This window comes from Chelon labrosus (assembly GCF_963514085.1).
Source record: "Chelon labrosus genome assembly, chromosome: 1".
Lineage (NCBI taxonomy): Eukaryota > Metazoa > Chordata > Actinopteri > Mugiliformes > Mugilidae > Chelon > Chelon labrosus.
Genome location: NC_140337.1, coordinates 4,751,103 through 4,777,916, shown reverse-complemented (window position 1 = coordinate 4,777,916; position 26,814 = coordinate 4,751,103). Strand labels below are relative to the sequence as shown.

The window sequence follows — 26,814 nt, the reverse complement described above, 5'->3', positions numbered from 1 at the left end:
ATCAGCAAGTCAGCCTGCTGTTAAAATGCTTTATGTGAAATCATGTAAATAAAATATAATATCACTTTGTGTAGTCGAATAACTGACATATCAACAGGTAAGTAATCTAAGGATCCTCATTCTAAACTCTGTAAATGTGTTAACACATCTATGTAACAAATATAATTGTCTTTTAAAACCTTTAAAACATTTTGGATTATTTTTGCCTTTTGAAAATTACTAGAAAATTACTCAGAAAGGTAACTGAATATTTTAACAAATGAGATCTTAAAAGTTGTGTGAAATATTTTGTTTTTCTGAGTACAAAAGATCACAAATTTGCTACATTTCTTTCAAAATTGCTTTATTTATTCCCATATTTTTTCAAGCAAGGTTTTTATGATTCCTTTTTATATTAATGTAATTTAAAAAAAGATAAAACTTGGGATCTTTTTTTTGTCATTATGTACAAGCAAGAAAAAAAATGTTTAGGAAATAACAGTGAACATAAAATAATCCCTGCACAATAACACTGTAAAAAAGGGGCGAAAAAAAAGAACAAAGCATTAGAGCGGACTCTCCAGAGCTCCTTAACTTCAGCAGTAAGCTCATGAGCTCTCATTCACACACACACACACACACACACACACACACACACATACAAACAAAGCAGGATGTCAGCAGGTTTATTTCAGGTGTACAGTGAGGTGGAGAGTTTCAGGGTTACAAGCTCACACTACGCAGCGCAGCAAATATTCTCTGGTGAAGGAATGGAAAACACGACACCGTGCAAAATGAACACGTATTGCTCATACGCTCACAAACATTTTACACACATGCAGTACAGTGGTCCTCTCCGCGATGGTCCAGAGTGTCAGCGTTTCCAAAACAACAACTGAGAAGTTTAACCTCGCTTTTTTTCCCTCTACGCTGGTATGGGCCTACTAACAAGCTAACTATTCACATGCAGTCCCACGTGGGGCCGACTTACGGCACAGAGAAATTATTTTTGGATTGGTTTCATGTTGGTTTTCTTGGCTGACATCGACAAATCCAAAAGATATGGTGCATAAACACAGCCCTGCTGTACAGCTTACACCACAAAATGTCAGAGCAGACTGCTGGCATCTGTTAGATAAAGATATGTGCCACTTGACAAGAAAGTTTTTATCAGAATATGGAGCAGCACAAGAAGAGATTTCTATTCTGACAAAAAAATAAAGATTAAAATTTAGAATGAATAAAAATGAGAGGAATCATTAAATTATGAGATAAAACTAGATCTCATAAATATGACTTATTCTAATACTTATCTTGTGTTGTTTTGTGTAATAAATGCGACCTATTCTTTTGTAAATTTGCTGTGGACAGTACTAATTTTAGTGTTTCATAAGACACAAGTTTTAGTTTATAATTATTTGAATTTTAAGTGAATGACTTCCTACTGATATAATTTTGATCTCATGGCTGACTTAAGAATTAAGCCACAGTTTTGGGAGAAATGAGCTTCCATTCAAGAGATTAGAAATAGCAGCTGGTTAAGAAAATACCTCCACCTCCAACTTCACTGCGGATGAATCAAATCTTGAGGTTTGTGAATATGATATGTAGTAAACTGATAAACTAAGGAGAAAGCATGTTCCTCATAAGTAAGCAGGGAAATTATATTTAACACTTCCCATGATGCAGTGTTACATTTCCAGTCATGTAGGACTGGAAAACAACAACAAAAGCACTTCAGACATTCAGGCTATTCTCAGAAAAACTCACATCTGCTTCCAAAATACATTCTGTACAAAAAAGCAACCCTGAGTCACGTCAGTGGAACGACTGCTCCATTCTGGGACGCTTCACGGCCTCTTTCTTATTCCCACCGACCCGAACGCACTCGCTACTAACACAACTCTGGTCCAACAGGTGGTAGACTGACTCTCACGCAGACACACATAGCTGATCACTCTTTTTTTTTTTTTTTTTGCTCATTCGTGGAATTGTATAGGCATTTCTGCAGTTTGACATATGTGGAATGATAACCGCTGTCATTACAGTAAAGTGTGAAGATGAAAGGAAATTTGGGGTGTTGGGGTGTGATGACTGACGCTGCAGCCAATGACAGTCTCTCTTTCTGGGCTCACACCCCCAGAGCTCCCAGACCCCACCGTCTCCCTTCGCTCACTTCTGCTTCTTTCTTCTTCTTTTTTTTTTTTTTTTTAACACTTCCATGCTCAGGAGTAGATGGTGATGACCTCGCTTCCTCCTCCTCTGACCAATAGGACACGCTCCAGTCCTTCTGTTAGAACCTCTAGGAACTCCATGTCTGGTCATCGAGTCAAAGAACATTCCCACACTCATCACTCAGACTCTAACATACCCATTAATATCAGATAAGTAAAGCTCTCTGGTTGGCCAGGTGTCTTCATCAAATCTAATTTGATATTTCATTGTTTTTCAATGATACATCTTTCACTTTATGACACCTATGCACTGGTACCAACATAGGCTAAACAAGGTTTTTGTAGGTGTTCTTAAAGGTGATTTAGAGTTTGCCAAATCCTGGAGACAGTATTAAAAAAAATACGACTCATCCTGCACTAGGGGTTGTGCACTTATATTCCGTCAAATCAAATGCTTTCTTGAATTTTTCTGTCTCTCCCTCCCCCTGTCTCTCTCCTGGCTCTTAGCTTGAACATATATGGGTGATGCCCATAGACATATATAGATAGACGCGACATTGAGCGCTGCCGTCTACTAGAGCGGCGTGCCTACAGGGCGGCCATCTTGGAACAGGGCCACTCGCTCCTACAGTGCATTACATCTATGGAGGAATGGGGTTTCTACACAATAAAAGTGATCATAAATCGCTCAGTTGAAGTCCGGCATCTTTTCTTTACAATCCTCTGTCAGAAGCTAGTCTGCTGATAACATTAAGTAAAAATTGTATTTGGGTAGTAAAACCATATTTTTATCATAGCTACATGTGTGACGTTTTTAACAGTTAAATACGTTTTGAAATCGGTCCAAAATTCAGCGAATAATTCTACTTTGAGATTGAGGAGTACCTCTTTCCTTCGTATGTTCATGCACCGCTGCCTCTGCGAGCCCTGTACCAAGATGGTGGCGCTTTAGGCACGTCCCTCCACAGTCATTGTCGCGTCTATCTATATATGTCTATGGTGATGCCTGCTCAGGCCACTGGGGCTGACCAATCAGAGCGGACTGCGATTTGTAGGAGGAGCCTCCCAAGCTCTGTTTGTACAGGAGACCCATAAACACACTCTGTAATCCATTTCAGGCGAACCTGACTCTGAATATTTAACTCAGTGTATCATTTGTAATCTCTTATGAGAAAACTGTCTGGTTAGCCTACTAGCTGACTATGTGTGTGGGAGTACTGCATGCTGTATTTCCAGGTCTTCCACACAGAGCCTTAGTCTAGTCTGTTGCCAACTAGTGTGGTTTAAATCTGACCAAGTCACGGAGGTATTTGATACCTTAATTAGGTGGGTTTCATTTCATTTAAAAGAGATCAACAACAATCTTCTGTGTTAAGGATACAGTTCTCATCTCCTTCAGTGTTCTTGGGGGGTCCTGGCATGTTGAGCAGGACAAGCCGGGCATCATGGGATTTGTTGACGATGACCTCGTTGAGTTTGACAGCGGTGTGCATCCGCCTCACATTGGAGTGATCTCTGAAGGAAAACAAGATAAACGTAACAACCTTATTAAGTGACTACAATGCTTTGACTCCAGAGAAATCACTCGCTTCACTCACGGCCTGATGCTCAGCATGTCTCTGAAGCCCTCAGGCGTGGAGCAGCCAGAGTGTGCTGCTCTGTACTGCGATGTCTTCTCTTTGGTCCAGGTCATCTGAACGCGCCGGTGGTGCTCGTAGCTGCTGCCGCCACTCACCGCCCTATCTCGCTCTCCGCCGTCGGTGTCGTCATCGTCGTCTGAGCCGATGCTCGTCAGACGCAGCATGGAGTTCCGGTCTTTCACCAGCTGGGCCTGGTTGGTACAAAGACAAAGATGCTCGTTCTCATCTCATATTGAACTTTCCTCTTCCTTATGCGATGCCTCTGTCTTCTACACCAACTCCTGACTCTCACTCTTGTTTCCCTCTCTCTCTGTCTCTTTGTACCTGTCTGTCTCTGTCTCCTTTGGAGGTGTTTGATGTGTGGACTCCAGTACTCCTGTACCTGGGGGAAAGATACACCTACAGACAACACAAGGTCACCTAACTTGCTAAAACGAAACACAGGCTGCATCTACTGGAGCACTGAACCACTGGAGGAGAACTACAGGGACGCAACGCCATTAGTGCTCAATGTCCTAAAACCACAGCAAGACCTGAGTCAAAGGGCGCCTGAAATACAGAAGACGGAGTCAAAGACGGACAGGTGAGTGGAAAAAGAAAGATTAAAATGAGTCAGATTGTCATGTCAGCCAGTTTAGAGGGACAGGTTGATGAAAAGGCTCATTTGAATCAGGTCAGCACATAATTATCTTTTCACTAGACAAACTGAATCCTTCAGAAATAATTGGCAAATTAGATTTTACTAGTTTCCTAGATTTTCTGAGTGCTTCCCTTTTCACTAAAGGATCAGGTCAGCATCGAACACAGAAAATGAAGCCCTAGTGACAGTACAGATTAACTCTACAGTGGATATATAAACACCCCTGATAAAACAGGATTTAATTAAAATAAATAGAACTTCTGCACCTATGCAATTTCCCCAGTGTCCCCACCTAACGCCATAGTTTGCACACACATGAACAAATACTTAGATGAAGCCATTCTTCTGTTAATGTAGATGTGTGCTTTGGATCATTGCCAGGCTGAAACGTTTTCTACCAGACACCTCAACGTTCACGCAGCTAGTCATAATTCCTTCCACTTTCAATAAAGTTCCCGTTCCAACTGAAGAAAAGCCGCCCCCAAAGCATGATGCTGTGACCCCCATGCTTCACCATGGATCTGGGGTAGTCTTGCTCATTATCTGTGTTGTTTTTGCACCAAACATAACTTTTTAAATGCTAGGCAGTTAGTTCAATCTTAGTCTTATCGGACCACAACACATTTTCTGACATAGTTTCGAGACACTGGTATGTTTTTTGAAGAGTTTAGCCGAGTTGAAGAAGCAGGGGTGTTAGACTATTTATATCCACTGTATGTACTTTCCATATTTTAGTGGGTTAGTATACATTTAATTCTTTCCACTGATCGAAGAAACATCTAAATTCTTTTTCTGAAGGGTTCTTCTGCTCTTATGGAAGTTCAGAGGAATTCAGTCATTAAGAAAACCTCTTTGCTTTCATAGTGTCTAGAACAGCTATGAGTCTATGTCTGAACTGCTCTACTGTCTAAACAGCTGTCACTACTGTGTGAACTTACATCATCAAAACTCCAGCGTACCCTCTGAGGACACCAGTGGCAAAAGGAGATGACATGAACTTCAACAATCAAGATGTCTCTATTATTTTTTATTAGCAGTTTCATGAAATGTGAAATAAAAACACCTTTCCATGTACCTTGTGTATTTTCAGGTTACTGTTCAATGTGGGTGCAGTGTCCCTGGACTACACCTGGTATTACTGTTGCTTTCATATGCCTCTCATCCTGTCCTTTCTGCTTTTAAGTCTCTCTAAAATCTATTGTTATGGATGAAAGTACTGGAAATTATTATTTTCTTCCCACTTCCCGTTTTTAACTCAAACTATTTGCACAAAACAAGACTTTTCCCCTGTAATCAATGACATTTAACATTTTGATAAGATTAAAACAAAAAAAGTTGCCTTTTCTATTTAATCTTGAATATACACAAACTTCTTTCTATACAACCATCTCTAAACTGTCTCACCAACATCTTCTACAGTTAATAATGTTTCAGATTCATAAAACTGATGAACTCACAGCTGGCCGTAACCACTGACCTCACCTGAGACCTTGTAGCTCCACCTGCCTCTGGCCTACTGCTGCTGCTACCAGGGTTTCCCTGATAAAAATGATGCACGACATTCACAAACAAATAAGACGGGTGTTATGGCTAATCTTGTATACAGTTACCGTTTATAATGAGCCAAACACCGCTTGTAGGATCATTTAATTAAAACATTTAATGCACTGCCTGGAGTGGAAAACATCAGGCAGAAAATGATACGTAGCTTTGAGATTGTTAAAACTCCCAGTGGAGACTCGTTAAAGAAATATTCTTGACTCTTTAAATGTACACCATAAAATGAAGGATTACGTATGCCCAACAACCTCGCAATAGGACATTAACTTACCTCTCTTTCTCGATCTGATTTGGAGAGTCGCATCTGTCGGAGCATCTGAGACCTCTGCTCCATCATCAGTGTCCTTTCATAGGTGTACGCACTGATATCACTGTCATGCTGTGATACAGAGGACAGAGGACAGGCATATTCACTGTTCAATAATCAACCTAATTTTGTGGGTTAATTCATTAAAAATTCTGCTGTGCAGCCAAACATTGTTTAACAACCTGAATTCAACTGTTGTGGAGTATTTTCGGGATACATCTGTTTTCATTTGAGCAAATGGTGCTTCCATAAAAAGACACAGTCTAGGATTTGGATAGGGCTTAAAAAAGCCACTGGAATAAGATTATTTCAGAACATTTGAGCTCCAGACCCTCCCAGATATTCGTGAGCATACCATCTCAACTACTTCCACATCGGCCTCTATGCGTAGGTGATAGAGAAAGGTTGCCAGATCCTTCTTCATCTGAATTGAGTTATCCTCCATCTGGGCCACTGTAAAGATTCGCATCCCACACTTACGCCACACCTGAGGAGACAGGAATGTGACCAAATGTAGACAGGGATTGGAAATTATTTTTCAAATTCTAATAAAATAGATTAAAATATTGTCCAACCTTGTGTTGACGCAGGAGGAAAGGCAGCAGCATCAGCATCCCTCCATCATGGACGATCCACCAGACGTCGATGTAGCCCTCTGTGCAGGGCTCACTGTTGCTGGGGAACAGAGAGATGTTTTTGGGCACCAGCAGCGCCAGGTGGGCCGCTGTGGTCACCCGCACTGTGTCTGGGAGGAAGAGAGGGGGCGCTGTTAGCCTGCTACCTCTCAGTCAAAACCAGAAAACAAGAAAAAGGACATTTCACTCACTGATGAAGGTCTTCCAGGCCTGTGGGTCCTCACTTTGCCTCCAGGCATGAGGCCAGCCCATCACCACAGTGTTGGGTTTCATGCCCCCCAGGCCGCTGGACTGGATCATGTGACTGATGCCTTCACGTGGCTTTTGGGCCACGATGCACTGACAGAAACCTTTCACCCGCTCCTTGTCCATGAGGTGCTTTAGAGTCTGATGGAAGAGAAATAACAGGCAGCAAATATGAACCTGACTTGCTTCAGAATGCTTTTCCATGGTTTGTGGCAACTGTAACTCTGCAGAGATAAATGTTCCCACCTGTTCTGCTGCGAGGGCCTCTCCAAAGCTCTGTAGGAAGTTGCCAGAGACAACGGTGCCAACAATAGTCAGGCCTTTTCCTGCTTTTAGCTGGCTGGCAAACGTCAGCAGGCGAGGAGACTTGACGTGGGCGTCTTCGTCCAGTTTTAGTAACACCAGCAGCTGAGGCCTTAAGAACAGGCAAGACATAGATGTGTATTAATGGACATGAATTTTCCCTGAATGCAAGTATCAACTGAGCTTTCACTTTAGACTCTAAGAGGACTGAGACTTTCTATAATATTCAAAGTGAGGGAATCAACACATTTGTCATTTTATCTGGTAATACTGTAATACTGCTTCTCAGAAGGTTTAAAGGTTCATTCTTGACACTGGAAACAGCTGCAAGAAATTCAACTTTTAATCTCAACGTTTGAACAAACATACAAGAGAAGTTTATAAAATGTTCAGAAATTTGAAATTTGCTTATCTAGAACTGAATAACAGTTTGGTCTGTTTTTGGGATACGATGAAACATCTGGAAAGCTGCCAAACTAACCTGTAATAGATTTTGCACGGCAAAATAAATCTGGAGCTAGTGTAGTCTACTACTAACATGTTTCTATTGTGCACATTTAAATCTGAAATTTTCATTAGACATACACACTATATAGGTACAGGTACTTTTAGGTGCTAGAATAGGGCTTTCCAAGGCCTACCAGTAAGGTAATATGTAAGGAGTCCTGATCAATTTCTTCCATGCACACTAAAGTTTATAAAGTCCAAAGCTGTACCAAGTTATAAAACCTTATGTGTAAGGTTGTGTAGAAAGTGAATGGTCAATAATTGTCTGAATCAATACCTCCAGTTCTTGGTGTGAGGTGGTCCCTCTTCCAACCTTAGGAGAGCGTAACGGGCAGCGCTGAGTGAGAGGCCACGGATCCCATCCCCCCACTCCTTCTCTGCTCTGATTCACAAACATGGAAGCATGGAATATATAATATAATATAAAAGGATACATTGTGATAGATACACATGATTCAAACTGGAAGGAAACTAAATACACACATTTACACACACTACTCCTGACCACGCTGTACATGTACAGTAATTTTTCTTTGGGGAGGGGGGTAAATCTCTATGGCAACATACCCGTGATACTCAATGTACTTGTAGATCATGCCGGCGATCACCATGGCAACAATTGCGTAGTACCAAGAGGATATGAACATGAGCGCCAGACAGATAGTCATCCCCAAAAATGACAAGGTCCTGGACAGAGGAGTACCACAGTTACACACCCGTGCGTGTTTACATGTGTGTGTTTGTGTGTGATAGATGGTACCAGTGGTAGTAGGAGAAGCGTGGCCTCCAGTTGGGTGTCCTCAGGAGGGTCTGGAGCGCACAGGCCAGGTTCACAAAGAGGTAACACATCAAGAAGAACCTAGACAGAGATAGAGAAATAAAACTGAAAGCCCTGAAAGAAGAAGTGGTAGTACTTGGTAGTAGCATTTTTCCACTTTAGTATTTCCGACTTAAACTCCGTTTAAAGGTGTAAACACACCCACGACACAGAGGACACATTTGAGTGATCTGATCTCAGACTAAGTTTGAAGGTGTAATCGCATTCCATTAGTAGTGTGAACACACATTGTGTCCTGGGTCACATTAAAGACCACCTACTTAACAGGGGTGCTCTTACATAAGCAGAGTTTTGTCTCTTTCATTGAGAAAAACAAAATCACCAGACTGCGGTTGTTGCAGTATTCTACTGCACCAAAAATAACGTCAGTGTTTCTTTTTATATAGCACGCAAAGCTGAAATCAGATATTGAGTCACATTTAAAATTTCAGCTGGCATTCAAACAACCAGGTCTGAACGAACCCAAACAGATACTGTGATAACCTTTGCACACATAAACACACAGATGTATCTCACATTGTTAGGATGGGAGCCACCAGGTCCAGAGAGGCAATGAGAATCCCCAGCTCGGCTATCAGGGCCGTCAGCAGTAGAGCCCAGGTGGGTTCCCCATTAGCTTTCCCATGGCCAAACACCTGGAAGAAACACACGCAAAGAAAAAAGAGTAAACACGTATTCACAAGTAAATCATACCGAAGCTGCAACTCAATGCTACACAGTAGATTTTCAAAAAGCAAAAAAAACAAAACTAAAGTGATTCCAAGAGCAAGCTTTTGATTACAAAGTTCACGCTCTGTCTCCACACAGTGAGCAAAAGATCTGTCATTAGCACCGATATCCTAAAAAGCTCCACTACGTTGAGTTGAACTACAGAAAACACAGCGTCAGATCACAGTAGTTCCAGTGAATCTCACTGAATAAATGAATCATGATCGAGGTAGGAAAAAATATACTGTACATATTCGCCTGTTATTTTAGTAACCGATTTTCTAACTGTGAAATACATTTTCAGTTTGATCAAAACTTTCAAATTTTGCAAGAATTTTGCAAATATCTCACACCATCTTTGAAAACCCTGTAAATATGTACGCAGTGCAACACCTGGAGCAGCTCAAAGAAACAGATCTGTCAACGAGTCTCAGTGACAGATTAGTAGATAGCTTATAGCAACTATTTGGTCAATATTTTGAGTCCCTGTATTTAAAATGAACATTTGCAACTCTAACCCGGAGGAAGGGGATGATGTTGTCTTTGGCAATGGCCTGCAGGAGTCGGGGAGCACCAGTCAGCGACTGGAGGCCGGCGCCGCATGTTGAGAAGAAGGAGCCAATCACAATGACCCAGGGACTGGGCCAAGCCAGAGTCCCCACCACCAGATTGCCTTTAACTGAATCCCCGAACCTACAGAGGTAAAAACATAAAACATCGTTTTAAACCAGTGCACACAATAAAAATAGCCTCCTTCTCCCTCATACATGACTGACAAACACAAGAGCAGATGTACTGACTTGTCTCTGAGGACGACTCCTTCGATGCAGGCTCCAAACAACACAACACTGCTCAGGTCTGAATGGATGCCACTCAGGAAAAGAAATCAAAGAGCTTTTAGGTTTTAGTGCCGCAAAATAACAAAAAAATAGAGAAAATGTAGCTATTTGGGTAAAATTCATCATTTGGGCTCAATACTTCGTTGAGGTGCTGAAGAAGGCTAATTTTTGGTACCACTGAACGCAAATTATCTAGAAATCAGTCTTGCACTGTGTTTTTTTAAATAGGCTGTTTGGGAAGTGAATTGTCACATATCATGAAAGGATACAGACGATAGACGTGGTGAGGATGGCGAGGATGGTTCCAATGGGGATGGAGCGCTGGGCGTCTTTTAAATCACCCGATCGGTTGGAACCAGCCATGATTCCTGCAGAGGTTAAGAGGAGGTTATTAGTATTAAACTGAACTATTATTTATTCTAAATAACTCTGTTTTAAATACCAACTTGATTTTAGAGTGACTAGAATACTTTCTGTAGATGCAAAGCAAAAGTAAGCGTTAAAATATTCTCCAACACCCGAAGGAGACAACATGAATTGACAACAGACAGATGTATTTGACATGATGCACTTGATCCAGAAGCTGTACCATGAGCCAGAATCAATATCACACCTACAGTGTTCTTCCTGTAAATGATGCATTTTCTTAGCAGACAGATGGTGATGTTATGCTTGCATATATATTTATATTTCACAGTTCACAGGAAGAGCATAGAAAAGACAGAGGCTGTACCTGTGACGGAGGGGAAGAAGATGCCCACCAGCAGTGTGAAGGAGGTGGTGATGTCAGCAAACACGTACGGCTGCTGAGTGGATACAGGATGTGCAGCATGTGAGGAGGCGAGGGAGCTTTTCTCTACCACATCCCCTTTACTGAGATAGGAGCTCCACAGGTTCTCTATTAAGAAGAGGTACAACAAGTTCTCATTGCTAAGATTCTTTATATATCCATTGGCTATACTTGTTTATCCTTTGGACGGTTGCTAGTGCTAACCACGATGCCATAGATTATATCCAGTATGTATTTATGTGAAATGTATGTACTTAAACCTTCATGTGTCTTATTCAAGTGTGTGCTCAGTGAGGTATGATGCTCCAAGCAGACACTCAGCCGTTTCCTGGTGTTGGACCACTGGTTCAAGTGGTTCAAGTCGGACCCCTATTTTAGCTAATTCAGCATGTTGAAAAAGACTGTGCAGACTCAAGCATCAACCAGTAGCCTTATGCTGCAAATACAAATCTTTTAGTCTATTTTTCCTTCATTTATGTTAATATCGCCACCAGGTAAGGGGCACTCATTTCACAGAGGACAGTGTAGTTCATGAAGTGATAACATGCAGATTTTCTGAGGATTAGGTATGACTTTCTTTGGAGGACTTTAGCTCTAATGACAATCAACAAAGAGCTTGCAAGTTACAGAAAAAAAATCTATTTTAATCATTAAAGGAGTGTCATTTTATAAAACATGCATTTTATCCAGAGGTAGACACTCTTATGCATGTACGCTGGATATGATGCTACAGCCGTCAGCTAAATAGCTTAGCTAAAAGACTAGACACTTTCTGGAATCTCCTGAACATGTCTGCCAGGATGTCACTGTACACAAACACACACTCTACCTGTAATGATCCCACTGGCCAGACCGGGGATTCCTTGAATCTCTGAGAAATTGTTTGAAGCGAAGTATTCGTCGCAGGAGGCGTTGAGTTCTTGGCCCTGACAAAAATGCTTCCAAAGATACGTGGTCTTCTCCACCTCAGCAGGGATGAGGATGGGGACAGATGTTGGATACATTGTGCTGTTTTCTACTGGGAAGATTACAGTATGTCAAAAACATGTTGATGATTCCTGATCACAATAAGCAAGTAAATAATATACACCTACCATAAAAATTTGTTTGGTTGTCAAAGCTGTCCAATTTCTCTGTGCTCTCCTGTAGAATGGTTTTCCTACATTGGCTGTCAACAATATCATGGCCGTTGATGGTTCTATTCCCCAGCATGCACACGCTGTGGATGAAAGCCAGTCAGGCCGGTCAAAACCATGGCATGTCTGGTTGATGGTATATTTTTGCAAATGTGCAATCAACACTTACGGGAAGTCTGGCTGTTGGAAGGCAGAGAGCAACCCTCCGATGTAGATGGAAACAATGGAGATGATGACGCAGGCCAAGAAGATGGAGGCCAGTTTGTTCACATACTTGACACCCACAAAGACCAGCAGGGACATCAAAAGGAGGCAGATGGTGCCGTAGACACGCATGTTGTTCAGCATGGCTGCTCCTTCACCTTCAAAAATGGCTGCCTTAGGCGCAATGTACATCTGGCAGAAAGAGGGGAATGAGAGAAATTTAAAACCACTTACAGCGTGGTTAATAACCCTACAATATTCCTGGTTTTATTAGAAAGTTCTGGGGAACGGTACCATTCAGTGAGCAGGCTTGTTTCAGGACATTAAAAAGGTATTTACTATTCCTTATTATTACTATTTACTATGTTAGCCAAAAACATTACCTAGCAACAAATTTTGGAAACTCTCAGCCCTGAGCAAACAACAACTTTAAATATTCTCTTTAGTACGAGAAAGAAAGCAAATAATTACTTTGGTAAATCTGTCCTTAAACAGAAATTTTAAAGTTAGAAAGGAACGTCTGGAGAAAGGGTGTGAACTAAAACTAAACTGGAAAGCAAAGGTGACAACGACAAATCTAAAACTCACCAGAAGGATCTCGATGGCTCCCAGGATGTACATAGCTCCAGCGAAGGTAGTGCCCAGGTAGAAACAGAGACCCACCGCCCCCCCAAACTCTGGACCCAGGGAGCGACTGATCATGAAGTAGGCGCCTCCCGCTAGAGGGGGAGGAAAGAAGGGAGAAGGGGGGAGAGGAGGAGAGAGAAAAGGGGGGACGTTGTACGTAGGGTTGAAAGGAGTGGAAATGCAGAGAGAGAGAGAGAGAGAGAGAGATGGAAAGATAAGATTGTAAAAAGGAGAAGAATGATGGAGAAAGAAAAAAGAGAGAGAGAGGGGGATGAATGGTTAGTAACATTGTGATGTCGGGAGGTAAAGAGAGAGAAAGGAGGACAGCTGTTGAGAGAAGTCATCCTATGCTTGTAGAATAAGCATAACATTCAATATGACACACTGGAGCAGGAAGACAGAGCAGATTTCTGGTCAAACAGTATCTGCAAATGACTGTTTCTGGACTCACTGGAAGTATTAGATTAAGTTGAGCTCACTACATTGTCTTATGGCAACGGATTGGCAAACAGTATGGAAAAGATGGTTTTAGTTGCTGTACCAACACCACTAAAGACAACATGCTTTAATATGTGGTGTAAAATGTTCAAACTACTCATCATCGGTGCATCTGCTGTCTGTTCTCTTAGCCTTGATTTGGATAAGTTAACTTTCAGATTGTCACACTGACATCTTGAGTCTGGAGCTAATGAGTCATTAGAGAACCACTAATCATAGAAAAGAGGGAAACCACCCAGGTTAATTACAACAACATCCTCTAATTATGTGAGTATTGGGATGTTAAAGGCTGAAGAAGACGTCTGAATGAATCATCTTCAAGAAACCTCAAACAACTTCTTTGTCATAGTTTTGTATTTTAAACTGAACTTAAAGAAACATGTGCAGTGATCTCATCCATACATACTTTTATGAATCTAGTTAACTACATCCAGCTAGATATGTACTGTATGAAGATGCAGCTAGGCTATCAAAACAACTCTTGCACTGCAATGGCAACAGTACAGAAGGAGTTCAAATAAAACACAGCCCTGACTGTGCTGAACTTCCTGGTGCACACAGCGTTACAAAACTGGTCCTCCAACTGAGCTAAAAGCAAACAGTGTTCACAATTTGCTGATACAATTTTAACCAGTTATAAAACGAGAGTATGTGAAGGAATCGTACCAGAGTAACTACAAATTCTCTACAGAGTGGAAGTCGGAGTTCAGTGTTTGGCTTCCGAAATGCAACTCTATACATTTCAAATAAGTAATTTTAACAAAAATAAAGTGCTGGCTGCCGACCTGAGTCGGACACGCTTCACAAAACCAAGCCAAAGCCAAGGAAACACGTTCAGTATGAATTAGCTGCCCGAGCTGAGCTGTATTTGAGAAGCCAAACACTTCATTTACTCTTCACATTAACCACAGTGAACAACATACATACAGCATTAACTACCATCTGAGACCAGATGGTGAGAGAGCATGAGAGCTTGAGAACAGGCATGGAGTGAAATGTCCGACAGCAAACATGTTAGACATTAATTCTCTATGTTACAGAGGTCTTTCATTCTACGTTCAACCATCGAAAATGTCACATGCTAGTGGCGGGGAAATAAAAAGAAGAAATCACTCTACTTTTTACTTTATTTGTCTAAAGGCTGTTTGGTGAAGGATAAGGTCAATGGTAGATAAATATCCTGGGTTTCAATGTACAGACAAGAGAGGGAGAGGCAGACGGAGGGAGAGACAAGACAAACAGAAATAAGATGAGTTAGAAAAACATGTATTCATCAGTGCCACAACCAGGGAGATGAGAACTACGGGAAGCTGTACAGATCAACTACAGAGGTCACATGGCTGGGATATAAAAATATGGATTATTATGAAATAAAACGTGATCAGAAGTCACATACTGAAGCCTACATACTGGCCAGCACTTGCAAGTCTTCACCTCTGTATTCACTCCTTGGGTTTTACAGTAATATCACTGTTGGTGTAAGTGATACAAATAAAGTGCTGATGCCTTTCAATCCACATGTATTGAAAGAACGAAAAGAAAAGAATGAGAAGTGAAGGAATACCTGGTACAACTCCATTAGTGGCGATGGCACTCATCGATATCGCAGTCAGCATCGTCTGGAGAGGAGAGAGCCACATCAATTTTAGAAGAGTTTTCTTTTTGTGCGTCTTCGTGTCCGTCCGCAAACGCACAAATACTCACACAGCAACAGCATATGAAGACGATGCAGAGGGCCTGCAGCACCCCAGCAGTTCCCACCACCCACGTCAACCGCAGGAACAAGATGACGCCAAAGATGTTCTGCAGACAAGGCAGGTACACGCCCATGAACGTCCCCATCTGTGGCGACTGGAAAGAGCACAAAACAGGAAAAAATAAGACAGATTATTGCACATAATATTGTTCTTTTGTCAGACAAAACCCTTCACTAACACTGTTAATATTTAGCTTAATTTATGTATTTAATTTAGCTTTTTATTTAGCTATATTAACTATGTCAACTTTGCATGCATGCAACTTAACGTTACTATTTATCCATTACTTTTCTGAAACTATTTTAAATGTTTATCAATTAGAACAGCAGGAACTCCAATTGAGTGGTGTAAACCTTTGATATTTGTTCAATAGGGAAATGTCAGTTCTTAATGACCATGTTAATCTTGATCTGATGGTTTCTCTCTTTAAAAAAGTCCAACTTTTCTGAGTATGTTTGCCCCAGGTGGGCTAAACATCAAGTGACAAGTTTCCAGGAGGGACAGACACTCAACAAACAGTTGATCCAACAAGTGCTTGTAAAGATCAGTGAAGCTGGAATCAGTGTGGACAGAAATGTTGATAGCTGGGCTCCATCTTGGTCATCTTCTTTTACTGAATCAATTCAGTGTTGTCAATAAAGTTGGGAGGAATCTTCTTCTTCTGTTATATTTCCAACAGATTTGATGCTCCACAACAGGCAGAACCACTTTGTCAAAGGACTTATATTATGACTGATGTTTTGAGGCATAAAATCACATACACCAATCAGGCATAACATTATGACCACCTGCCTAATGTTGTGTAGGTCTCCCTTGTGGCTCCAAAACAACTGGGACTCTTAAGGGAATGGACATGGGCCTTCTGAGGCTGTCCTGTGGTGATCAGTTTGGGATCTAGTATATCCAAAAAAAGGTTCAAAAAACGCAACTGGACTTACAGAGTTTTTTTGAGAAGACGTTTCACCACTCGTCCGAGTAGCTTCTTCAGTTCTGGGGGACTGGTGGGAAGTCTGAGGTTAAATAGGAACTTCTCCTGAAACTTGCTTGTTATGTTAATGACCAGAAACCGTTAATGGAAATTAGCTGCACCGGTTTCTGTTTTTTGAACCTTTTTTTGGATATACCATGACCTGGATGACTGAGAACCTTCACAGACATTTTGGGATCTAGTGAATCTGGAGGTCAGGTTTTTCATGTTTTTTTAGTTGTTGTTCCTAAACCATTTGTGTGTGTCTGTGTCAGGCTGCATCCTGCTGGGGATGGCTGCTGCCATCAAGGAGTGTCATTGCTATGGGGTGGGGGTGCCTGGTCTGGTCTAGGTGGGTGGTACAAGTCTGAGTAACAGCCACACTGATGCCAGGTCCAAAGGTTTCCAGCAGAACATTGTATTGTCACAAGATGGTCAATATTACAAACTTCTCCTCTTAGTGGTTTTAATGTTGTGGCTGGTCAGTTTATATCTTACCGAATTATTTTATTTCGTGTCCATGTAAACCTTGCCAATGACTTTGAAGCAAGCAATTTCAGTCATACTAAGTTTCATTACTTTAAGTTTACGATTATTCTAACTTCAGTGATTTGTGGTACAAACTGTACGGATGTAGCCATCTGAGGGTAGGGGAAGGGGAGAGGTGCGCTGTTCTGTCAGCCTAGTGTAGCTGGTAGTAACCCCCAGTAACTCTAACCCACCTACATTTACTGAAGATCAGTACAATATCTAATCCTATATGGCGGTTAGAGTATATCTATTATTTTTACAAGAGCTACAACATAATCTTTCAACCTGTAAATCATTTCCCTCCACCCCCTGATGTACCAGACTTATGTTAATGCTTGTACTGAACACACTGAGGGGGACAGGAGGGAAGATTAAAAATGTTTTGGTTTGACTTTTTTGGTTGTCTGTTGGCAAGCGTGTCAGAGTGATACGGCAAAGGTGCAACGCGAACAGGTAAGAAACCAACTGTCTTATCTAGGGCAGACGTCGTCTCAGCGGTCAGGTCACATCCTAATATACTCTCAGTCGCAGTAAACATGAGTCATATCATTTGAAAGGGACTTGCCTCGTTTTGTTATATTACTTCAGCGGCAACATTTTCATTTCTAACGGCACTTTCTTATTATGATTACTATAGTTTCAACTTTGTACCCACTGTGTCACAATTGCAACTATAACCATCCCTTTGGTTATGACTGCTGTAGTAAAGCAACATTGTTCAGTAAGACAAAGTACATTTGAGACATTTGAGAGATATAGTAAGTATAAACAGATTGGCTTAACATTTTCAGTTTCCATATGAGGTTGCACTTCTGGTTGTTATGTTTTACTGCACATTTATTCTTTTTACTGCACACGTTTTTTACTGCAGTTCCCACGGTGAGTCTTTTATGCTATAAACTGGAGTTAATAACATAGTCTTGCGTACCTTGCTAGCTTTCTTCTTCTCACCGATGCTCTCGGCCTCTTCGTGCTCCTTGGCTCCCTGCGTCAGGTTGGTGTAGTTGGCCAAACGACTGAGAAGAGAGGACACCTTCGGCCGAGTGTCCATCTCCTCCTGTTGGGAGGAGACAGGAGAAGGAAGAGAGGGGAATGAAAGACATAAACAAGACAGCAGATTAAGAAAAGGATATAGAAATGACAAGAAGAGAGAATGAGTTGGTACACGACATCAAAGACAGAGGAAAGAAAAAAATGACAGAGAAATGAAACAGACTGGCGGTAAAAGAAAAGGAAATTGAGTAGATGTGCATTGAACAACTGTGGGCAAAGAGAGCTATTTCTAGGAAACCTATATATCTATAAAAAATAAAAACAATCTATGTTTGGCTCCAGTTTTGCTGACAAGCTGGCAAATGACCAGATTTAATTTGGAGCTTCTATTTATTTTTATGTATGTACTGAATAACACAACAGTAAATATGTACAAAATGACAGTTGAAAGAATATTTTATTAAGTTTCAAACCTCAAATAAGGCCAAGTTTCTGTCATAAAAGTCGTCGTCGTCCATCCCGTGAGTGTTGTTGATGTACACACTGGAGATTTTGGAGTTTCCATCACCTAAGACAGAGAAACAGAGATCATGAAGAAGAAAGGAGGACAGGGAGCGAGGACAACAAAAAGACAGCGTGACACAGCTTATTTCCTCTCACTGTGGCTTGGTGGGGGTATAGTTTCACTCAGGGTCTGTTCAGACCTGGTATTGAAATGCATTTGGGTGAGCTGATCACAAGTGGACAGCTCTCTGTACAGGCGCAAACCCACCGAAGATGCACTGAGATCCGATCGCTTAGACTTTAATGTGGTCTGGACCAGTTGTGATCTCAGTTATAAAGTACTTTCAGTCACTGCAGCAAAGTTTCCGACTTCCATAAAACAACATGCGATTGGATTGAAAATCAACTGAGACTTGCTCTCACTGTAGTTCGTTGAACCTCACAGACAAGCTGTTAGTTCCCTCACAGTGACAGTTTAATGCGTGTTGGATAACAATGGAGAGCGCAGTATTTCAAACCTATCCCCTGTATGAAAGTCAAGAAAGCAATCAACGCAGTGTCCTGCCTTCTAGGGAAATAGCAACTTTATTTCCCAAAAAATCACCACAGGCCAAAACGTTTGGACTGCGATACAACTGGATGTAATACCAAACAAATTATTCTGATGGCCTCAACTGAAAACCATGACCAAAAAAAAAACAAAGTACGTATCAAACAGTAGGCTGACTGTAATACTGTATCCCTAATGTGAATACACAACGCATCTGGGTTGGAATTAAATCTACGCTTTTTGCTGATCTCTAACTAACTAACATCAGGGCGGAAATAAGTTCATTAACAACGTTAATAACGTACATGCTGTCAGTGAATGAAATAGAGTTTACAGCTCATTACGTTCCACAATTTGTATCATACCCCCACATCAGGGCACGCACACAACAAACAGCTGTGATTAATGTTTTGAAGCAGAGGTACATAGTGATCAATTGTTTTGAGACCGCAACTGTTTGCACAACATTTTACTGCACCCTTAAAGATGTATTTTTATGTACAGAGCTCAACACTGTGAGCTGAACATGAGTGGAGTAACTGAGGAAATGTGAAGACGCGTTTTTATGCCTGGTGTGAAAACGTGTACTTATCAGGATAGGATAACAGCCCTGGTAATACCCAGTCAGAACAGGACCTCAGACCATACTTGGAGGAGGTCTGGACCACTTGTAACCACTTGCTTGCAGCAGTGTGGACACACAAGTGTCTTGGTCACATTAATGGACCAGCTACCCTACTACTTATTCCATCATAAAAAAAAACAATCACAGATTACTCTTCATATGGATGATTCCATGATTTGAATTATAATCTGAGTTTTGTGCTGGTCATCGTCATTAATGTCAGGTGGCAACGCATGTACTTCAAGCTGGACACTTGGGGTCAGATCACTGAACAGGGCCTCCAACTTTCTCTACAGACACAGTTTGATGCAACTGCCACAGTGTCACCAGTTCAGTTTAGCCTCAGTCAGCACAGACCAGTGCATCAGCAGCATCTGAGTCAGCAACATCACTTCCCTCACTGCTCCGCCACACTCACGCTAACGGCAGCCACAGCACTTGACAGAAAGACACTCAAACGTGTCTTTCTGTCACACAGAAGAAAAAGGGAAGAGGAGAAATGAGGCTTTCACACTAAAATCTTTCTTGTTTACTTTATTTCCCATCTCTTTCCAGTTTTATCTGATTACTAAACGAAGCAGACAGACATGCCAAGTCATGCTTTTATTTAAAGAAACACTGGATGTCACCAAACTGGCGGCCCCCTTAGTCCCATGATAAAAGTTAAGTTCTTCATTATCTTATGACATAAGATGGGTATTTTTAAGTTTGAAAAATCCTTCAGATGGGTAGAAGGTTTTGCAACTTGTGTTCATAGACTGTGACAAGAGGGTGCAAGTATACTCTGATTCATTTTCTGATAAAAAAAAGTCTGGGATCTACAGCTTTTTTTTTTAAAGTTATAACCACGTATGAACAGTCCACAAAAAAAATCATAAATCCCCAAATGTTTCAGCAACATATTATCTTAGGAGGCGACTATTTTTAGAACATCAGCTGGTTATATGCTGAGAACAAAAATCAATAGTCACAAAAGAAAGAGGTACAAGCATTTGGCTGGTGGGTGGTGACTTCCCATCCTGTTTACGGTCTTTCGTTTGGCCCAAGATAGTGAGTGTGAAAATGACACCACACTAGCGCTAACAACTTGCTAGCAGATATTCAGTGGATGAAGAATGCTGGTACGGCTGGTATTTTCAGACCTTCTGAATGGCTGCTCATTCATTTCATGTTGAGCAGTGAAATCACCGTGTAATCTTTATCTACACAGATTAATGCTTCAAATGTGCCTTTACAGCCTTGTTTGGAGGATCAGGATCAGAATCAGAATCACTTCATTGTCATTGTACAAAGTACAACAAAATTGAGGTAGCTGTTCTTCATATTCAGTGTGATTTAAAAGTGCCGTAGCTAGAAAGAAAAAAAAAAGTAGAAACTATAAGATAAGAAAAAATAAAAACCACAATATGTTTAGACATAGACACTCAGGCATCTCCGCCCGTTATGTTCAACCCCTAACCTGCCCCAACTGAAAACTGTCCTGTGAGTTATTACTGCTGCTCTTAATGCCTCAGCTGTTATCGACAGCATTCACACCCAGTTAAACACAAGGGAACACAGCGTTCTGTTTGAGTGTGCGTTCCCCAAGAGGAGTCGTCCGCCCGAGACTACCACACCTGAGCAACCGGCGAAGCAAAAAGCAGCTGCAGCCAGATGTGTCTGTTGACTGCATGCACTTAGACTCCGGCAGCTAACTTTATTACTGTCAGAAAGAACAGATCACAGAGCATATGACCTTTCTGAAAATAACTTCTCCTGCCTCCTCTCTTCTTCAACTATCACTTCAACAGCAGCATTTTTCTTGTCAACCTGCTGTTTTTTTTTTATTTCAGCTCGTCTCTGTCACTTGGGGCAAGACGCAGAAAAAGGTGGACAGGCTTTATAGAGACGCTGTATAAACAACCACTGCATCAACAACAACAGCCTGATCGAAACTCAATCGGATTACCAGGCTCGATTTCTATTTATGGAAGCTTATTAAAGGACGTGGGGCATCCTTACTACTATGCAACCGCTTAAGTAGATCAGTGTTGCTAATACAGTTACATCTCACCACTGTTATAAGCCCCTAGTTGAGCCTGTGAATCAGCACAGCTATTCTTAAACACTTTTGGAAACTGGATTATTGCTCTCCATATGACAGCTATTACTCAGAAGCTTAACATCTAGACAACTGACTCTATGTGAAAAGGTTTCTCCTGTCAGCGACTAAGGACTGGGTGGGGTGATAACAGCCGTGGGGGAAGTGGAACCTACACAACGACCACAGCAGCATACAGTTACCTTATTGTTCTCAGTGTCAACGGAGAAGTTAAACCACTTTGTAATCCTAAAGGGTGCATTTGAAGACCCAGAGAGACATAAAACACTTTTAGTTTTAGAACTGCATGAGGACAAATGTGAAAATCAATTTTCTCTTTTTTACTTCCCATAAAATCAACCCCAAAGGGTCATTTGAATATCTCTCTTTGCACTGCAAGGCTACCTTTGTAACAGTCGCAAGAGTATAAAGATATGATAATACACTTAACTGATCGCAAAACCATGAGCCAGCATAGCTACTGTACTGTACCAGCTTGTAAGTGAACACAGCAGGACGGATTTTACAGTAACTAATGAATCAGGAAACTGCACACTAAATGCTCCAACCCCAAGATTTGCCCCAGCACATCCACAATAATGCCTTGAAAAAAAGAGTCAGTAGTCTGTACTTGTCACTCAGAAGGGAAAACAGCAGGAGCTACTGTTAGCTGAGGCTAGGAAGCTAGGGAGACTCGACTCCCACTTGCGTCCCCAAGTCGCCACTTGAGATCCAATCTCAGTTTTGCTCTTTGTATGCAAATAAACACCAACGTCATTTGGGCTGCATATAATATTGTAAAAGCTGCTGTCTCTAATGGATGTCTACCGTAGTTAGCATAACTTATTTGTTGTGCGTGGGTCATAACTTGGGGATATGATACATATTTCAGAGCAAACTGCGAAGTCTCTTTCTCGATAAAAGCACAGATGTTAAGTAAGGATATTATATATTTCCACAACTGCCATTAGTTATTTTAAGGCTCGAACTCTGAAAACTTCCATCCACACTGTAATTTGACCACTGTGCTGACTGAAGCAGTGACAACAACCAACCAGAGATGCTGTTTGCCTCTGACCGACAGTCTTTGATTCAACAAGCTGTATTGGCCGACAAATGGTGCAGAACACAACACCAAAACTAGGTCGACAGACGCTCACCCACAGCCCCACACCAAACGGCCGACCGTTGCCTTGGCGTGTCACGGCCATTAAACAGAGCCAACGACATTTACGTCCAGCTGCCCTTCCTGAATGAAAACTCAATATTTTCTTGTCACACCAAATACAGACTGCTGTGACTCATGATGAAATACTCCTGTCAGATCCACCATTAAACACAATGTATGTCGTATTTGTATGTCGCTCTACTTATTCCTCACCACCTGTCTATTTTCAATTTAATGGCGGTTTCTAAAGAGGAAGACTGTGTGATGGGTCAACGTGTTATTTTGGACACTTGAGGCCCAATTTAAACAGTACCGACAACAGATTACATCTATGTGGATGTGTGTATTGTTCACCTTGATCTATGCTGCTGAGCTCCGGCGTGTCGGCCCCTCCTCCTCCTCCTGTTGTTGTCGCTCCTCCCGATCCCTCGCTGAGCGGGTCACTTCGATTGACACTCTCCCTGGAGCCAAAGCGCACCCGGGCGCCGGAGCGAGAGCTGATGTCCGGCGACATGTCAGACAGGCCCGGGAGGTCCTCCGCCTTGGTGGGCGTCACGGTGAAGCGCACCGATGCCATGGCAACTCACTTGGAAAAGTTAAGAGGAAGGGGAGGGGTACCGTGTGGGATGCGGGAGAAGAGGGATGGGGTCTGAGGACGCACAGACCAGCTTGCAGGGCTGAGATAAGCTGAGCTAGGCTATCTCCCAGCTGATAGCGAGGTGACGGCCGCCTCGGCAGTTTGTGCTTTTACTAGTGAAATTCTCCATTGGAGCAAACTGGTCGTCTTCCACCAGGCATGTGAAGGAAAAGAGCCTCTTTCTATTCTGTTGAGGGTCAAAAACCTTTATGATTGACTGAAATTAGCTCAAAATCCTTCACTATAAATATGTGAACATGTAGTGTACTAGTTCTAAGCAGCTATCAGAGCTGACAAGTACACATACACAAAGACTGTCTTCTCGTAGTTTCAAGCTTAATCTCCAAACAGCACTGAAAAATTATTTCTGAACTGTCTACAGTAGGTTTTTTACCTACAGTTTGTCTTGATACCTAAAATATCTCACTGACGTGCACCTTTATAGCAGTATCAGTGGTCGCTATCAGGGCAGAGGACGGCCTGGTGGAGAAAGGATCGGTGCATTAAGGGGTAAAGGAGAGGATGGGAGGGAAAGGATTGAGAGAAACAGAAAGGTATAAAGCAGAAATTCAAGTTAGATACCCCAAATTTACCTGCAAGTTTCTGCAAGAAAATACAGCGTCCTAAAATTAAACAAATAAATAAATCAGCATTTCTGACTTTCTCAGGTCATAGCGTGTTAGAACAGGAAGCACTGGTGTCATGTGTTCGCTGTGTTAAACTGCAACTTAACAATACTCCTTCTGTCAAACCTCAAAGCTGAAGAAGGAGAGCAAATTTTGGGGTAAATGTTGTTGTTTGTACCACTAACGTATGGTGAACGTACACAGTAACCTCCAAACTACAGCTCTCTCTAAATGAATGAAGTGTAAAACAATAACCTAAATGATCCTCCTCACTTTCCTCCCATGTGTCTTCTAGGTGCAAAGTCAACTACCCAATTTACACCCTCGTCTCAGGGCGGGAAAAAAGGTGACAAGAGAGGTGGATACAGCTGAACTGTTGTTTTTGCCGAGTTCATAATTTAATTATTAAAGGAGAGCAGTTCCAGCCGGTTCTGCCAGTTGCTACTGGATATTTTCTCTGGCTCTGTACGCAGGGGCCCTCCGCTATGCACGTCTTTCTTGTTCGACTTGAAAAAGATGCACACTTTTTGGATGACGAGAGAGAGAGAGAGAGAGAGAGAGAGATGAGCCCTTGGCAGCACAACCTGTGATGAGGTCTAGGCGTTAATCTCCAGCAGCATCAAAACGCCACCCTCTCCCAGCTAAACCAGTTCTGCGTCTACGCCGCACCGTTCCCATGATGGTCACACAGACACAACAACATATCTCTGCGTAATTAAACACAGTATGTAATCACTGACACCGCAATTTGTTCTCTTGTGATACTAAGGCTGGGGTGCTTCCTGTTTTTCTTTTTTTTTTACTGCAGACATTTTATATTACAGACTCTGCAACCACAAAACCTGACATTTGTTCTCCTTTCTGACAACTCTGATTTTTGCCTCCCTAACCTCTTATTTTGGTCCAACTTAGTTTACAACTAATTAATTTCTAATATATTGGCACAGAAAGAAAGAATAACGAGGCAAACAACATGTCATATCAACATAATATGAGACTTAATATGAGTCACCAGAGTCATTATTACTGACGTATGTGAGTAATTGTCTAATCTTTCTTGGATGTAAATACTGGAAATATTACTTGTTGTTTGACTGGAAAATAATAATTAGAAAGGTCTCATCAGACTCATCTTTTTGACAACGCAGCTTGTTTTTTTTTGCCTTTTTAAGCTTTTATTTTGTAAGGAAATCTTGTCCAATTTAAACTGCTCACACAAAACGTCTTATCAATAATTACTTATTCCTAGCATACTGGCACAAAATCAGTCATAATGAGGGTTATGGTAAAGCGATCTCAGATCTCTATCATTATTAACTTACTGGTGTATGTAGGTGACGTCTAATTCAATATGCTTTGTAAGTATATGTAAAATAATATAATATTTTTCAGCCTTGTTAAGCTTTTATTTTGTTAGGGGATCTGTTTAGATAAAATGATCAAACATATCAGCGATAATGATTAATGCATAGTGGCTGGTCAAGCACTGCACACGATGTCAGATCCATATCACATAAGACTACTGTCACCTGGGCTTTGACCCTTAGTTATTATTGGAGTTATGATTTATATATCATTTTATTATTTGGACGTCAAATAATAGTAAGCCACCCGTTTTTCAGAGCCACGTTACAGATGAGTTCTCCACCCTTATTCCCTTAATATTATTTTGATTATTATGGTAATTAGGTCAAATCTAGGGGATCACGTCCCTCTGCTCTCTGAGCTGTCTGTGGGTCTGTTTGATGCAGCTGTAATCGATATGATCCAGAGAGCAGGACACAGCCAAACGCACCTGTATCAATTATAACGCACTAATTAGTCTTCAGCCGTTAATAAAAGCCCAGATGACCATGATGACCATGATGATGATGATGATGATGATGGTCGCCTGCTAAGCGCCACTCACTTCCCATTCTAAGCCAATTAAGCTAGCTATAATAATTCTGGCTCGAACCGGTCCGTAAACGCCTCCCGGTATTATGAAACAGTCAGAGGTGGCGTTGTTATAAAAATATGAGTTATTCTCAAATACGGTGTAAGACATTAAATTCATGACAAAAGGAGAATGCGGCATCTGTGTAAAAAGCTGCGGTCTGAGCGTTATTCATAACCGGCTAAAATCAGAAAGACGCGCAGCTATTTCGGGAAACACGGGCGGAGTAATTGGCTTGTTACAGACAAAGTTGTGGTTTTCGTTTTTGTTCTTCGCCTTATAAAGCAGAGCGGCGCTGAGCCATCACTCGCTGCAGGTACGGCGGGGTTGGACCGGGTGAGGTGGTCGCTACAGTCGGCACAGCTAGCCGAAGCTAACGCTAGCCAGAGGCTAGCCATGCCGCCGATAAACTGTCAACTCCGCAGCCCTACGGGTTATCTCACTGACAGCGACGCTGAAAATCTCAGACCGCACATATTTATCACACGAAACGCATACCTGGCTCAAGTTTCCCACAAAGAACGCCTCCACCGCGCGGCTCTATTCGGGTACATCTGGCAAGATTTGGCTCCTCTCCCAGGTTTTCTCGGCACTTTTTTTTTTGTCCAACCGACCCAACAAAAAAACATGCGAGTGCGCTCGTCAGGTCCTAGTTTCCTTGCCGTCGTTCCAACGTCTTGCGCATGCGTACTAACGTAGAAGCCTTTTCCTTTCTGGGAAATGTAGTCCACATTGAAAGCAACCTCCAGGCAACCACTTCACACAACAAATCACTAATTTCTTCATTACTTTAAGTTTCATTAATGGAA

The 26,814-nt window shown here is 41.7% G+C and overlaps 1 protein-coding gene across 4 annotated transcripts; it reads right to left on the bottom strand.

Moving 5' to 3' along the window:
* Positions 1–346: 346 nt before the first annotated feature.
* On the bottom strand, positions 347–26,637 carry slc12a6 (solute carrier family 12 member 6). 4 transcript variants are annotated; one of them, XM_084551910.1, is made up of 27 exons: positions 26,504–26,637; positions 23,161–23,923; positions 18,353–18,447; positions 17,815–17,943; positions 15,336–15,482; positions 15,196–15,250; positions 13,095–13,225; positions 12,472–12,698; positions 12,261–12,385; positions 11,996–12,184; positions 11,110–11,274; positions 10,646–10,744; positions 10,338–10,395; positions 10,056–10,230; positions 9,346–9,464; positions 8,752–8,850; positions 8,559–8,678; positions 8,269–8,373; positions 7,428–7,596; positions 7,127–7,322; positions 6,876–7,045; positions 6,656–6,787; positions 6,265–6,372; positions 5,916–5,972; positions 3,752–3,984; positions 3,535–3,668; positions 347–2,296 (listed from the first exon to the last, which is right to left on the bottom strand). In XM_084551910.1, exons 2-27 carry the CDS (start codon positions 23,381–23,383, stop codon positions 2,205–2,207), a joined length of 3,552 nt encoding a protein of 1,183 aa, XP_084408036.1. In that variant the 5' UTR covers positions 23,384–23,923; positions 26,504–26,637; the 3' UTR covers positions 347–2,204. The 4 variants fall into 4 exon arrangements, with proteins under 4 accessions (XP_084408036.1, XP_084408037.1, XP_084408038.1 ...); XM_084551911.1 differs by having other exon boundaries at positions 11,996–12,181; XM_084551912.1 differs by lacking the exon at positions 5,916–5,972.
* Positions 26,638–26,814: the final 177 nt, after the last annotated feature.

Bases quoted from the DNA above. Each gene is read 5' to 3' on its own strand.
- slc12a6 (XM_084551910.1), bottom strand. From the start codon at position 23,383: ATGGCATCGGTGCGCTTCACCGTGACGCCCACCAAGGCGGAGGACCTC. The intron at 15,251-15,335 runs GTGAGTATTTGT...TCTCCTCTCCAG, and splicing joins TCTTCATATGCTGTTGCTGT to ACGATGCTGACTGCGATATC. The intron at 12,699-13,094 runs GTGAGTTTTAGA...TCTTTCTGCCAG, and splicing joins GAGCCATCGAGATCCTTCTG to ATGTACATTGCGCCTAAGGC.